The following is a 14,666-nucleotide window of genomic DNA, read 5'->3' on the forward strand; positions in this document are numbered from 1 at the left end:
TGTGAAAACATTATCGCTTAGAAATGATTCCTTTATAGAAGCGAGCAACACTCGAATGCAACGTAATGGCTGGAAAGTAATGGCATTACATTTTTCCCAGAAGTCTCTAACACAGCTCTCCGTGGTGTGTGAAGCGCTCGCTGTAAGGAGGTGTGGCTACACTTTCACTTTATTACACATTGCCGGTGATAGTAATTAGGCATTACATAATACTCAGTACTCCTAAACAACGGGTAATGCATTGCTTGCTTGTAATACGTTACTTTGTAATATTTTATGTATGCATTACGCACCATGCCTGCTCGCAACGGAAACGTGGCTTCGACCACAGATGTATAAACGGACACTTTTTTTCATACGATACCAAATTTTAAAGGGAGAATGCGCTTGAGGTACAGTATACAAATACTTGGAAATACAAAAGTAAATACTTCACCAATTATTATTTGAGATACGTTTAAGGTACTTGAGTGGTGGTCGTTAAAGAGATTACTGTTCTTCCTTGTCTTTCTTTTTTCTTTTCTATTTTTATCAAGAAAAACCAAACCCCTGGACAAGCGTGCCATAGTTTGAGGACGTAACACACACACTAGAGGACAGACAGGAAAGGTAGAGTGGAATGGAAAGGACAAGGAAAAAACGTTGTGGAACTGATCATATGGTATAAAGAATAGCAAACAAACGAAAAGTAACTATAGAGTATTGAGTAGAACTGAATAGAAAAAGCATTTGACATTGAATACAAATATCTTCCGCGAAAATATACTAATAAAAAAATTTGAAATACAGTATTTTGAAGTGTCAAGATACGTATACAAGTCTGCCTTCCGTGTGTTGCTGAGAAACGACAACCAGTTGAACGCCCTCTGAAAGGTAACGCAGTTGATGGAAATTCCTGCTCGAGGCTATATAATACCGTCTGCCAGCTGCTGCGACATCGCATCGCTGCTTATCATCGGATGTGTTCAACTCCGATGAATGACAAGCTTCGATAATGCCCCACTCAACAACATTCCGAAAGGGGCTCTCATTCGGGCTGCGAAATACTTCGCGGCATAATATTAGAGAACATTCGACGGAGATGTTTTATCGAGGAATTGAGAAACGTTCGAATAATCGGAGCGGCTGCTTAATATTCGACAATTCCGGGTTAGCTAAATGACGCGTCGTCAGTACCACCATCCGCCGATAATGATTGACAATACATGGTTGGTAAGTGTACCGGGGTAGCCAGTTCGACTTCGTCGAAACTCACATCCCCATTTTTTTCTTTATCACATCACATCACATCATATGGTTGTTTCTTACAGGTTGATAATGTGTCGTCCCTTTCTTTTTTTTTCTTTGTTGATGTGTTGTGATCTTTCAGATATCGAATTTGTTTTAATACTGCTGAGCTGGCCGCATTTCTTCTTCGATGCAATACTAGCGCATGTTATGAGCCAAATACAAAGCTTTACAACATAGCACGCTCACGCGCAACCGCTGCATTTAATTATATTGATATCATTATACATTTTTATATAATAAATAATAAATATATTATTAATTAAATATAATTCGTGGCTTCATATCGCCAGACAACTCGACCATGAGCGACGCCTGATTGCGCTTGTCAGAGAAGTAGTTCTCACTAAGTCATTAATGAATTTAATTGTATCGTACGTTGTCGCCTTTGCGTACGTAAGGGACAGCGTTGGTGATCCTGCGCACGCGCAAAACATAAACAGAGCTTTGCACAGCGCTCAGAACCACCGCGCTATCCCTCTACGTACGCAAAGGTGATAGCGTATACGGTGTACTAAAATTCACTATTCTTATGCGCGACGCAACATTGGGACATATGAAATCTTTCTATCTTTCCTGATAAAGATGGTGGTGGTGGTGGTGGTGATGGTGATGGTGAAAGGGCTCGTAGTTGTCGGCCTCACAGGGGTGGGCAACGTCACGACTAACGCTCTGGGGGAATGTGCGTCCTGGACCGACTTCTAAGGGAACTGCGCCGACATATATCTGACAGTGTCTGAAGAAAACCCAGGAAAAAAAAATACGCAGCCGGCACCGGGATTCGAACCCGGGTACCTCCCACTCTCGACATGACATGGCCAGCACGCTAACCACACTCAGTCACGCGAGCTGCACTCTAAGAAAAAAGGGTGCGAAAAGGTGGTAACTTCCATAGTCACCACCTAGATCAACATACCGTCTGATAAAGGGTGTAAAAAGGGCGGTAAAAGCAACTATCATATATCAAAATTGCTGCAAAAAAGGCGTACGCCCCCCTCGCTCACGGAATCAGAAGCGGTAACCTTATCATTCGTTGCAATGGTTGGCGGCGACAACGTGCTATGAGGTGAAGTTCTGTTTTGAGAGCGAGGTAGAACTTTGAAACCTTTTAGGAACAACATATGCGGGACAACTATTACCTCCTAAAAGGTATAACTGCTCCACCCTTTTTTCTAAGGGTGTGGTTCCTGATAAAGACGCGTTGGTTTTGCAGTATCACTAAATAACCTAAATCATTAATGAATTAATTAATTAACGATCACGGACAAAGCAGCGAGTATATAGCAAAATCTACACTCTTAAAAATGAACTTCACCGCATTGCACGCTCCTAGTCAACCATCATCTCGAATGATATCGTTATCTGCCCTGATTTGTTGAAAAAGGTGGTCGAACGCCTTTTTTTGTGACAATTATGGACAGCATAAGTGTCACAGAAAAGGCGTACGCCTCCCGTTTTCAACAAATCGGGGCAGGTAACGATATCATTCGAGATGATGGTTGACTAGGAGCGTGCAATGCGGTGAAGTTCATTTTTAAGAGTGTACGGCACGCGTCTCGTGACGTCGTATATAGCGCTCAGACGACGAAGACGAGAAAAGGGTGGCCGTCATTGCTGCTGAACCATTCGAGTTTTAGTGGAGGCATTCGAATGATAGCTGAAGAGGCAGGCGACAGGTACGATGTGGAGATCCTGGACGGCAGGATCTGTTACGTGCACAAAAACAGGTAAGAAGAGGCTCCATCAATATGCGGGCTGTCGAAAAAAACAGGCGTCAACCTGGATGCGGCTTCTATCCGTCAAAAATGTGCTAACATCCGCCGGGCGGTCATGCGTAGCGGAATATGCCTGCATGGCACACCCGCAGAGTACACACATTTTTCTGTTCGTTTCCCGGAAATGTGTATACACGCGGGGCTAGCCAAGATAAATTGCGGAGTTTTGTGATGAAAATAAAATGAAGAAAGAGAGCGTTTGGGAGTTCAGCTCAGAGTACGTTGGAAGACGTATACGACACGTCTGTATATACACCGCTCACAGCAACAGTTGCTTCGTGGCGCTAAAGAGCACTCTTAAAAATGAGTTTCACCGCATAACACGCTCCTAGCCAACCGTCATCTCGAATGACATTGTTATCTGCCCTGATTTGTTGAAAACGGCAGGCGTACGCCTTTTTTGTGACACTTATGCTGTTCATAATTGTCACAAAAAAGGCGTACGCCTCCCGTTTTCAGCAAATCAGGGCAGATAGCGATATCATTCGAGATAATGGTTGGCTAGGAGCGTGCTATGCGGTGAAGTTCATTTTTAAGAGTGAGGGGGGCAACATTTCCTTCAGTTTGGCGGGGGGGGGGGGGGGACGAGTGTGTTTGAAGCGGCGAATTGGCAGTAATGAACAAATGGCGACCTTGGCCCACCTGGTAGTGAATACGCAGGACAAGACTCATCATAACCAGCAATGAAAGGAAATTACTTCTATACGCAAAGACAAAGTGCGGTTTCTACTCCTGCGGCTTTTTCGACGACTGCCGTATTTCAGTCGCCGCTAAATCCCGGGGTGACCCAAACTCCGACTTGGAAAGGCCGGCAAAGGTCTAATGAAAAACACGCTGCTAAGTGGAGATATACATATGGGAGATATCCCGCCATGTGTGTTTCTGACTTTCTTCTGCTTTCGCTTTCAGTCTTTGTATAGCGTGTCCACCTTGACAAAATAATTTTCTTTCTTCATAAATCTCACAATCGTAATTTCCGTAAATGGCAAACAGACATTCTACTGGCCCGCCCAAGCTCGAGGGCCCGTTTCACTGGGCCCGGTGCCAACACCATGTGCAAAACAGATACTATGTATCCGTTACATAAACATTTAATTGCTGTTTACGAGTCTTGCCGCGTGTACTTCTATCCTCCCCGTGTCTCTCCTTCCCTCAGACATCGTCTCTACTCTCTAAAAACAGAGCTTCACCGCATAGCGGAAAACGGGGGGCGTACGCCATTTTTGTGGCAATTATGAACTGCATAATGCCACAAAAATGGCGTACGCCCCCCGTTTTCAGCAAATCAGGGCCGAGAACGATGTCACTCGTTGGTGGTTGATGATGGCCGAGTGGGCTAAGGCGTCCGCTCGTTGGTGGTAGCACAAGAATCGATCGGAGGTGTTGGGTTCGAATCCCATCGCCGCTGAGGTTTTCCCTGGGTTTTCCGAAGACTTCCCAGACGGATGTCGGCACAGTTTCACCTGAAGTCGGCCCAGGACGCATACTAACCCCCTGTCCCCCACTCCTTCCTGCTGTCCTCTCTCCATCTGTCCATATCTATACGCCGCTCATAGCCACAGTTGCTTCGCGGTGCTAACACTGACTAAAAAAGACAGAGAAGGGGCGTACGCCTTTTTGTGGCACTTTGGACGTATGAAAATTGTCACAGAAAGGCGTACGCGCCCTCTGCCTTCCGATCACAAGCGATAACCCTATCGTTCTTGGCAACGGTTGGCGTATACAGAGTGCTATGCGGTGAAGTACTGTTTTCAGAGTGTGATCATTGGTCGTTACGTGAAGAAGGCGTAAAGAACAGAGATGACTGTCACGCGACCTCAACCAATAGTACAGCATTTGATCCTGCACTCTTCAAGCTTCATCTATCACAAAGTTCATTCCTGTTCATCACGCCTCCTTCGTGTAGCGACCAACGACGGATGAGACACCGAGTAATCTAGGACGATTACTTTGACGAGAATAGGACCCCAGTTTTGCTCGCATTCAACAAGCATTGCATCGCGTGTGCAACACATTGCATACACACCACGTGACACACTGAAATCAACGAACGCAAAAGAAACGAGATTGAAAAGGCGACGAAACTCCCCACTGATCGTCATTTAAATAAAATTGTTGTTGTTTGATGGAAATGTGGGACGAATTGTTCAGCAGGTGCACATTTCCTCCGCTGTCAACCTTAAAGTGTAAAACAAACTCATCACAATGTCACAGTTGAAGCAGTGACCCCACTCGTCGAAATATATTGACGCGATATATATACGAAATATATTGACGCGATATATATACGAAATATATTGACGCGGTATATATACGAAATATATTGACGCAATACATTGAAATATTGACGCGAGGCACTCGACGTTCGGTTCACTGTGTGAGGGGCACACAGTGCATGGCAGTCACACATGAATCACTCGGAGAACCGGCGTATCGATTCATTGACATACATTCAAAAGTCGCAAATCATGACAAAAATGCGTTGCGTCAAAGTGCTAGTTACCAAGTGCGGTTCACATACCTAACGAAATAAAGTCGCATTCTGGCTAGGGGAACTCTTGCAGGCGACTCCAGGTGAGTGACCCTGCAGATAAAGAAAAGCGTAAGCGATGATTAATCTTCAGAGGATTATATGCACGAATAGCGACACACAACCATGTCTGAAGGTTGCAAACAGTCATAAGTAAGTTACTCAAAAAAGTAACCAAGTAACAGTTACAGTTAGCCTGCAAAAATAACAGAGTTACAGTTACGATGACTCTTTTTTTTAGTGTAACTAGATAGTTATAGCTACGGTTACCATGTTAAAGTCTGTCCTTCTGGGCTCTGAGGGCGGTACACAAATAAATTAATTAACTTAGTTACTTCACAGTTACTTCACAGTTACTTGTTCAGGGTAACCTCCATTAAAACGACGCTAGAACTGACTGGTGGAACACATTACAATCTGCGTGACTTTGCTACGGTTATTTTTGTAGAAAAGTAACCATAGTTGTAAAGTAAAATTAATTAGTTAATTAATTAATTAGGGTATGCGCAGGCACGTATGCTCTCTGCTGTCCCTGTGCGTGGAGCGGGTCTCTACGCTGGTGTCCCTCTTTTACCCGGGCTTCGACCGCCGAGTGGCCCGGTTGCCCAGCGATGTGCTGACCATTCTGCTCGACCACTTGGCCTCCAGGGCACCCCTGCGCTCCCTCGACGTCTCCGCAGCAAAGTTTCTCCTCCACGCCGGTCGAGTCCAGGACCTCGTGCTCGAAAGACTCCTCATGAGACATCGAGACCTTCGGGAGCTCTTGGCCGCTTTGGATACCACGTTGCTTCGCAGGATTACCATCGTTAATGTCAGTCTGTGAACATATACGCGCTTCCACGAATTTTCGAAAGGACACGTAGGACTCCAGTCAATAGACCTATCCCTGTTTATAAACGAATGACGTCATAGTGTTCGACAGCGCCACCAATTTGGTAGAGTTGAACTACGCTCGGAAGCTAGGGGTTGCGAACAAGGTCTCGCCCACAGTCTTGAGGGGACTACGATGGTGCCTGAAAGGAACGCGACCTTTGGTCCTACACTCTTAAAAATGAACTTCACCACATAGCACTCTCCTAGCCAACCATCATCCCGAATGACAACGTTCTCGCCCCTGATTTGTTGAAAACGGGAGGAGAAGCCTATTTTGTGCCGTGCATAATGGACACAAAATAGGCTGCTCCACCCGTTTTCAGCAAATCAGGGGCGAGAACGTTGTCATTCGGGATGGTGGTTGGCTAGGAGCGTGCTATGTGGTGAAGTTCATTTCTAAGAGTGTACTTTTCTTTCAAACGGAGGCAGCGAACAAGTGCTCATTCGTGCTTAAAAATGAACTTCACCGCATAGCACGCCCCTAGCCAACCATAATATCGAATGATATCGTTATCTGCTCTGATTTGTTGAAAATGGGATGCGTACGCCTTTTTTGTGACACTTATGCTGCTCATAATTGTCACAAAAAAGGCGTACGCCTCCCGTTTTCAACAAATCAGGGCAGATAACGATATCATTCGATATTATGGTTGGCTAGGAGCGTGCTATGCGGTGAAGTTCATTTTTAAGAGTGTGGAACCCAGCTCTCCCCTTCCGATTTCTTTCGGTTGCAGAATCTACCAACGTCATCATGACGTTTCTCGGGTAGATGTCTTTAAATTTTATTATATCTATTACTTTATTATGTCAAATACTACCTGCATACTTATACAATTATTATAGTTAACAAATACTACTTACATAGACTTCTACAATTATCATACAAATAGTATACTGGCTTACTTATCAAATTATCAGTACTTATCATATTCCAAATACGTTCTAGTAGTCCCGCATTCTCCGAGAGAAGGTGGCGTGATCGAGAGCTCTGTCACCTGTTCCTATATATAGATACAACGCGCGTCCCTTCTCGCTCTCCGCCGCACGCTGGAAGACTCCCAGCAACACCTGTGGTTAGGAAACGGATATCGACCTTGGAGGAGCGTGGATGCAGGACGGGTGGCACATTGCGCAACACTATGACGTCATATTTCTCGAGACAAAAATTGTTTAATTATAAGAATAAAAATGAATCAAAAGTAATTCAAAATGACTTAACAATCAAACAATTAAAAATTGACTAAAATTAATTAAGTTACATTAATTGATTAATAATAAAATTAATTAATAAAACAATGAGACTCGTTGAATGCAATGACAAAAATTCGATAGCACTTTGAAGACACGGGGCTTAGCCGGTAGTGGAGGACTATCGTAGTCTACACCCTCAAAACAGAACTTCACCGCATAGCACGTTGTGGGCCAACCACTGCCACGAATGACAGGGTTATCGCTCCTGATTTAAAGAGAGAGGGGGCGTACGCCCTTTTGTAGCAATTATCATGTATCCTGATTGCTACAGAAAGGCGTACGCCCCCCTCACCCTATAGTGTAATACCGTAGCCGTGTAATAACAGACATAATTGTAACAGAAAAGGCGTACGCCTCCTGTTTTCAACAAATCAGGGGAGAGCATATCAATAATAGAAGGATATATCATTCGAGATGATGGTTGGTTAGGAGGTGCAGTTACTGCCATTCCGTTTAATGCATTAAGTGTGCCGTATGGGTGGAGGCGGGGGTATAATCCCAAACTATTTTCACGCCAGACGGCTCAATGATGGTATACACTTGCTGCAAACAGGTGAGCTGCAAGTGTCAGGAGCCCCCGCATCCCCCGACCGTCCAGACTGAATGCCGGAAACAGTACACCTTGGACGAGGAAGCCCTCGGGTCGCTCGTGCGAGACGCCCACTGCCTCAAGTCGCTCGACACGACGCTTCCCTTCGACCTGCAGTCCCTCACGTCGCACCCGGAGTTGACGCGGCTCTCCCTGCGCTGGGTGCGCGACGGAGACGGCCCCGCGCAATCGAAGCTGTCTGCACGAGACCTGCAGGCGCTGCTCCTGCAGCTTCCCAAGCTACAGGACTTGCAGTGCGACATCGTCGATGCCATACTGCAGGTGTGGTGCCCGTATTAAATGACCACAAAACTCCAAAAATTTCTCCTCGCACAATCAAAGATGCCGTTACCTTAACAACACAAAAGGAACGGGAGTCATTAGCTGCGCCATTCGTTACCTGAGGGCGAAGGAAGGAGGAAGCGGGCTAAGGAATTTGGGCTTTCCTTATAGTGACACGGCTGTGCAGTAGAGTGCCCAATCACCGCGGGGAACCGTTTACGGGGACCAATGGGAGGCCGGTCCACACTGTCGCGTCTCTTGAGAAGGAGAGAACAGAGAACAGGGAAGGCGCAAATGCCCCTTTAACTCATAATGCATAGATTTCAAAAGCAAACCTTTATTAGTAAAACAGGATATGCAGTTGTAGTGTGGAGACAGCTATCAAACTATAGCCGCCGACTGGTGGGGTGGGGTGGTGGGGTGGGGGGGTCTACCCGGGGTGGGGGGTCTACCCCTCTCTAAATCTACCCAGCTGACGCTCAACGATGAACGGTTCGCGGAATATCCTAAGCATTGCGTGTTTCGTGCGGGTGAACGTGAAAATCTTGTAAAAATTTGTCTCATAATGTCACAACATATTATAGACGATTTCAGAAAATCCCAGTGCTCCTTGCGCACGCGTTGCATCCTGGGAAATTACCAGAATGAACTGTCCTTGACCCTTCGTTCTCGCTGACCTTGACTCCTCGTGGACAATCGGCCTATAGAGAGAAGGAACCGAAACAGCTCAGAGACCTTCGGCTCGTTTGTTACCAGCAAGTTCCCATAGTTCAAAGCGGCGCTAAGCTCTCTGGGATTTTCTGAAGTCGTCTACCTGCCCGACCTCTGTGTATGAAAAAAGGGGGGCGTTGTGCCCCGGCCCCCGTCCGGCAGATTGAAAATTCTCCGCCTATATGTTTCGAAGTGTACTTCATTCCCAGAACGCAGACGATTTCTCTGATATTCACACGATCGGCTCTGTTATAATGTCAGACCGTGAACATGCAGGTATCTCCGGATGTGGAGCCTCTGTTGAGCCGCCTGAGCACAGTCTTCTTGGGACCGCCGACGGGTGAGACTGCCACCGACGCCTTGGTCAGGATGTGTCCGCACGCAGAAGAGGTTAGAAAGAGGCTTATGCGTAAGGTCTACTCGCAAACACAATCAATTCTGTAGGTTACTGTGCACGTCTCTTCGAGCCGTGACCTTCAGCCTCTGCGTCAGATGAGCCGTCTGCGCAAGTTAACCATCCGTTACTCGATTCGCTCCGGTCCTAACGCTTTCCTCAACGATACTATGTTCGAGGCCCTGGGGCCCTCGGTGTGCGGTGCTCTGCAGGAACTGGAGCTTCCCCTGCAGGCGAGGTTGCGGCCGCAGTCGCTTAGCGCTGCGTGTCCCCAACTGCGGGTACTCGTCGCCAGGTCCTTCTTCAGGCCAGCTGTCCACGAAGAACCGTACTTCCAGAACCTACAGGTCCTCAAGGTTTGTTTTCATTCGCCTAACTTCACGGTGCAGCACTGCTCTTTCATGATGATCGGAGTCGGTGAATATATGTTCGTATAGTATTCCATTATGCTTAGCAACTCGCTTGTATGCTGCCCTCCAATTTCTATACTAGAAAGTGCAGCACAATACAAAAAGCAACACTGAAGCTCCCTTAGTTTAATATATACAAGCTTTCGCGTGGGGGACCACGCTTCATCAGGTACAAGGTGTGAAGTTCGCGTACACAAGTATATAAATATATATATATACAGAGAGAGAGAAAGTTTACAATAAGCAGACCCCACAAAAATTGGGGGGAGGTGCATACTGAAAAACAAAACAGATACAACTGAAGTGCAGTGAAAGTTTGCCGAAAGTGAAAGCCGCTGGCGAAAATATCGCGACGCGATATTTCATATTTCTGATGGGTCGCTGGGTAACAGATTTTGGGAAGCACTGCGTTATGCTGACTTTATATTGACACCAGAATTTCGGCTGTGGTTACGAGAAGTCCTTGCTGGGCGCAGTGCAGGTGGACACCCTACTGGATGCCTCCGTTCTCCTGCCAGTGTGCAAAGATACCCTTCGAGAACTGCGACTCACCCTGTCCGAGCTGACCACGGTGGATGCCCGTGAGCTGGCCGAGCTGGTGGTGCGTTGTCCGAGAATGGATACCCTGTCCCTCGTGGTGCGGAGTCCACCGGTCGGTGGCAGTCACGTCCTACGTCATGCGGCCGCTTACTTCCTGGGCCTTGTCGCCAGGGTGCCCAACGTTCGCATCTTTTGTTGATTCCTGCCCGCCGTATATAATATACACGGATGACCACCTTATAGAAAATGAGGCTATAAAAACTCAATACGAATAAAAGCTGCTCTATGAGATGTGTTCGTTTGCAATTACTTCCGGATGATCCTATACTGGGTGTTATTATAAGTACTGTAAACGAACTTTTATTGGCGCTGTATTAATTTTCGCGGATATCGCGACCGCTAAAAATCGCGAAAAATTTTCGTCGCCAACACAGCTTGACGTTTATCCCGCGAAAGGAAACCGCCCTGGAATCGCGAAATTAAATACTCGCGAATAATCCCTCAAATGACTGAACGCGCGATTCGCGAAGATTTATACATCGCGAATAAAAACACGTTTACAGTATATATGAGTGAGACTATACTGCTGGGTGTTAATATACTATACTATGCTAGAAGTTTCTTCTTGGTGGTTTCTCCGATGAATCCACCGAGGGAAATGAAGAGTGAGTTGGACATTTTTGTCATTCTTAGGAATAGCGTTTCCACGTAAAGCAAAATGTCGCAAAGAAATTGTAAAAATGTCGTTAAAAAATCAGTCGCTGCATTGTGAAAGGCTAATAGTTAAATACGAGACCACCGCCTTTATAAGGACTATCAAGACATCAAAAGGCGTTAGAAACTCAAGATGCATGTATTTTCCTGCGGGGACAATACTCCCACGGGCGTCTCGCATATCATTCTAAAAATATAACTTCACCACATAGAAGAGAAAGGGGAGCGTACGCCAAACTGACACCGAAAAGGCGTACGCCCCCTTTCTCTTCAAATCGGAAGCGATAACCATATCATTCGTGGCAACGGTTGGCGCACAGCGTGCTATGCGGTGAAGCTTCGTTTTTAGAGTGTAAGAGCCCGAATCCCAAAGCTTTGAATACCTTGACGTTTTTTTTTTTTTTTTTGTGTCTGTGTGTGTGTGAATCCGTCATGTTTTCTACGCACAAAACATAAAAATTGGGTGCCTGGTGGTGTAAACTGTGTTTGTCTTCAAATCTACACTCTTAAAAATGAACTTCACCACATAGCACGCTCCTAGCGAACCATCATCCCGAGTGATATCGTTCCCTTCCTTGATTTGTTGAAAACAGGAGCCGTACGCCTTTTTGTGACACTTATGCAGAAATGTTAATTGTCACAAAAAGGCGTACGCCTCCAGTTTTCCACAAATCATGTGAGAGAACGATGTCACTCGGGATGATGGTTGGCTTGGGGCGTTCATTTTTAAAAGTGTATGTTACCACATCACATTTGACTAGGTACACGAAAAAGCTAATAAGTGAGCTCTATGAGGCGTGCTTCCCCGCGAGCCAGCAGTGTCATGCGGAGAAAACGTCTTGCGCTCGCCGAACACTATCGAACACCCACCATTTGAACCGGACTTTGCTTCTGCTACACGCGGCATCGGTAGTGATTTACATCATTATGCGATTCATTTTATGTATGCAGCGTTTTAATATAACGGGCACTTGTGTAGGAAGATGACAAACAAAAACTTTCCCGCTCTATATTGCATATGAGGCGCTAGCGCCACCGCCAGCAAACTACTCAGGTTCAAGTTAATTCTGACGCTATACACTGAGAAGCGTTTAGGTATATACACAGCCACTGCCAATTGGTAACTTACGAAAATTGCGAGGATTTGATGCTCTCACATCAAGGGTTCAACAGCTTCAACAAGTCTGTGTCCGAACAACTGTCGTCTGTCGTCCGAACGCTGTCGTCTGCTTAGCTTTGGCGGATTCGACAAATGTAGCCGAGATTGCGGACTGATCCTCTCGACAACGAAATTTCTACGCGTAAAAAATACATATCAGTAAAACACACGAAGGTATGTGTATTGTAGGACATATTAAATACGTAACATTACGCACGTGGATATAAGGTTGGTGGGGTGGCGACATCTCATGATGCTAATGGGAACCACATGATTCTCTGCTCTCGGCGTTTGAAGTCAGTGGATATGAGTTTTGATGTTCCTTTGAGGACGAGTTAGATCCTGATATTAATCAGAATTGAGGTAAAACCATTTTTTATTATGAGTCAGGCATGCGCACCGAAAATTCATGACCAGAATTCATATAATTCATAACCAGAACTTGCGAGGAAAACATTCTCGCGCACTTGCAGCCGACATACAGTGGCGGATCCAGGGGGGAGGGGGGGGATCACCGCCCCCAAATGGCAGTTCATCCATTCATTTCCCTCTCTCCCTCCCCCACTACGCGCTCCTACAGACAACCTGCCCCCCCCCCTCCCCAATCAAACCATGGGTCTGGATCCGTCCCTGCCCACATAGGGAATTGTCTTCCAAAGTTCTGACCAACTTGCTGATTTTGGGTAAAGCCCTCTTGTTCTCGACACACACAGTATACAAACTGATTGCCTGACGGTTGCGAAGCACCTGTCCCGAATAGCTATAGGACTACTAATAAAAAAGAAAATGAGCACTCGAGGTTGTGCCGGCGGGAGCTCTGTCGATTGACGGTCGCAAATTGTGTCTGTGTTGATATCTGAGTATGCACGAAGAGGCTAACCAGGGGGGCTCAAGAAGGTGAGCTTCCCCACGATTCAGAAGTGTCATGCAGAGAAGCTGTCTTGCGCTCTCTCGAACGCCCGCCATTTGAGCTGCACTCTAATTCAGGGATTTGTTCCTGCTACATGGGGCATCGGAAATGAGTTTCGTCAAAACACGTGTCCTTTCGCAAGTACAAGATATAACGAGCACTTGAGTAGTAATATGACAAGCGAAAACTTTTTCCTGCCCAGTAGTATATTACATTGAGTACGTGCTATGTACCCCATCGCCCCTGCTGACGAATTGTTCAGGTTCAAGTGAATTCTAACGCTAACACTCAGAAGCCTCAAGGTATGTACACAGTCACTACCAAGTGATAACTCACATGTGGAAGAATTTCATGTGCTCACGTCAAGAGTACAACAGCTTCGATCAACACGTTCACACAACTGTCGTCTGCTTCGTTTGGCGCTTTCGACGAACGAAGCTGCGGTTGCGGTCTGAAATCCGCTACACAACATAATTTCTACGCGTAAAAAAACAAAAATATTCAAATGAATATCAATGAAACAAAACAAAGGCACGTGTTCTGTCGGATTGTTTAAATATTCCGCCGGTAATTGCCGTTCATTATGCGTGGAGGTGCGGTGGCGACATCTGATGATAATAATGAAAACCACATGATTGCCTGCTCTCAACATTCTTGTCGTATCAACAAAATCTATAAATTTTTATGTTCCATGGCCGACAGCTTAGATTCGGATATCAAACAGGACTGAGGTTTCAGAAAACCATTCCTCGCGACGAAGCAGGCACGCCACGCTCACCATCCAGTAGAATATTTTAATACACCTGCGCTAAGAAAAAGGAATTTTACAATTTACATTTATAGTTTAAAAACATCAGCAATGAACAATGACAGCTGTCGTGATGTCGCTAGTCTAATCCATCGTGCTTTTCCCTCACAGCCTCTTTGAATCGTTCTTCGAGCAATGACAGTTCACTGATGAGATCGGTTATGGCATTGGTGAACGCTTCTTGTGGAGAACTGTCCGGGGTTGTCTGAACTCTCAATATAAACTTGTGTTCCAGCGGGTGTGGCACTTTGTAGCCCGCAAACAGAACACAGGGGTCCTTCAGTAACTGCGCACGAATCATGTTCCCCAGAGTATGATCCTCTTTGTTCACCGTAAAGATGGCCGCATTCGGAACTTTTGTGTCCTTCTCGATCGTTATCTTCTTTTCTCCCCCGAAAAGCAGAAATGACTCGAAGGCCGGCGGGGCATTCAT

General features: G+C 46.0%; 2 protein-coding genes across 3 annotated transcripts; one reads left to right on the forward strand and one right to left on the reverse strand.

Moving 5' to 3' along the window:
• Positions 1-2,837: 2,837 nt before the first annotated feature.
• Positions 2,838-10,931, forward strand: LOC135392677 (uncharacterized). 2 transcript variants are annotated; one of them, XM_064623399.1, is made up of 6 exons: positions 2,838-3,014; positions 6,103-6,403; positions 8,270-8,587; positions 9,575-9,688; positions 9,743-10,048; positions 10,584-10,931. In XM_064623399.1, exons 1-6 carry the CDS (start codon positions 2,938-2,940, stop codon positions 10,839-10,841), a joined length of 1,374 nt encoding a protein of 457 aa, XP_064479469.1. In that variant the 5' UTR covers positions 2,838-2,937; the 3' UTR covers positions 10,842-10,931. The 2 variants fall into 2 exon arrangements, with proteins under 2 accessions (XP_064479469.1, XP_064479470.1); XM_064623400.1 differs by having other exon boundaries at positions 10,579-10,747.
• Positions 10,932-14,312: 3,381 nt separating this feature from the next.
• On the reverse strand, positions 14,313-14,666 carry LOC135390546 (DNA-directed RNA polymerase II subunit RPB11-a-like). Its single transcript, XM_064620241.1, has one exon. It carries the CDS (start codon positions 14,664-14,666, stop codon positions 14,313-14,315), a length of 354 nt encoding a protein of 117 aa, XP_064476311.1.

The sequence above is a fragment of the Ornithodoros turicata genome, chromosome 4, assembly GCF_037126465.1.
Source record: "Ornithodoros turicata isolate Travis chromosome 4, ASM3712646v1, whole genome shotgun sequence".
Classification (NCBI taxonomy): domain Eukaryota; kingdom Metazoa; phylum Arthropoda; class Arachnida; order Ixodida; family Argasidae; genus Ornithodoros; species Ornithodoros turicata.

Bases quoted from the DNA above. Each gene is read 5' to 3' on its own strand.
- LOC135392677 (XM_064623399.1), top strand. From the start codon at position 2,938: ATGATAGCTGAAGAGGCAGGCGACAGGTACGATGTGGAGATCCTGGAC. The intron at 3,015-6,102 runs GTAAGAAGAGGC...GGGTATGCGCAG, and splicing joins TGTTACGTGCACAAAAACAG to GCACGTATGCTCTCTGCTGT. The intron at 8,588-9,574 runs GTGTGGTGCCCG...GTGAACATGCAG, and splicing joins TCGTCGATGCCATACTGCAG to GTATCTCCGGATGTGGAGCC.
- LOC135390546 (XM_064620241.1), bottom strand. From the start codon at position 14,666: ATGAATGCCCCGCCGGCCTTCGAGTCATTTCTGCTTTTCGGGGGAGAA.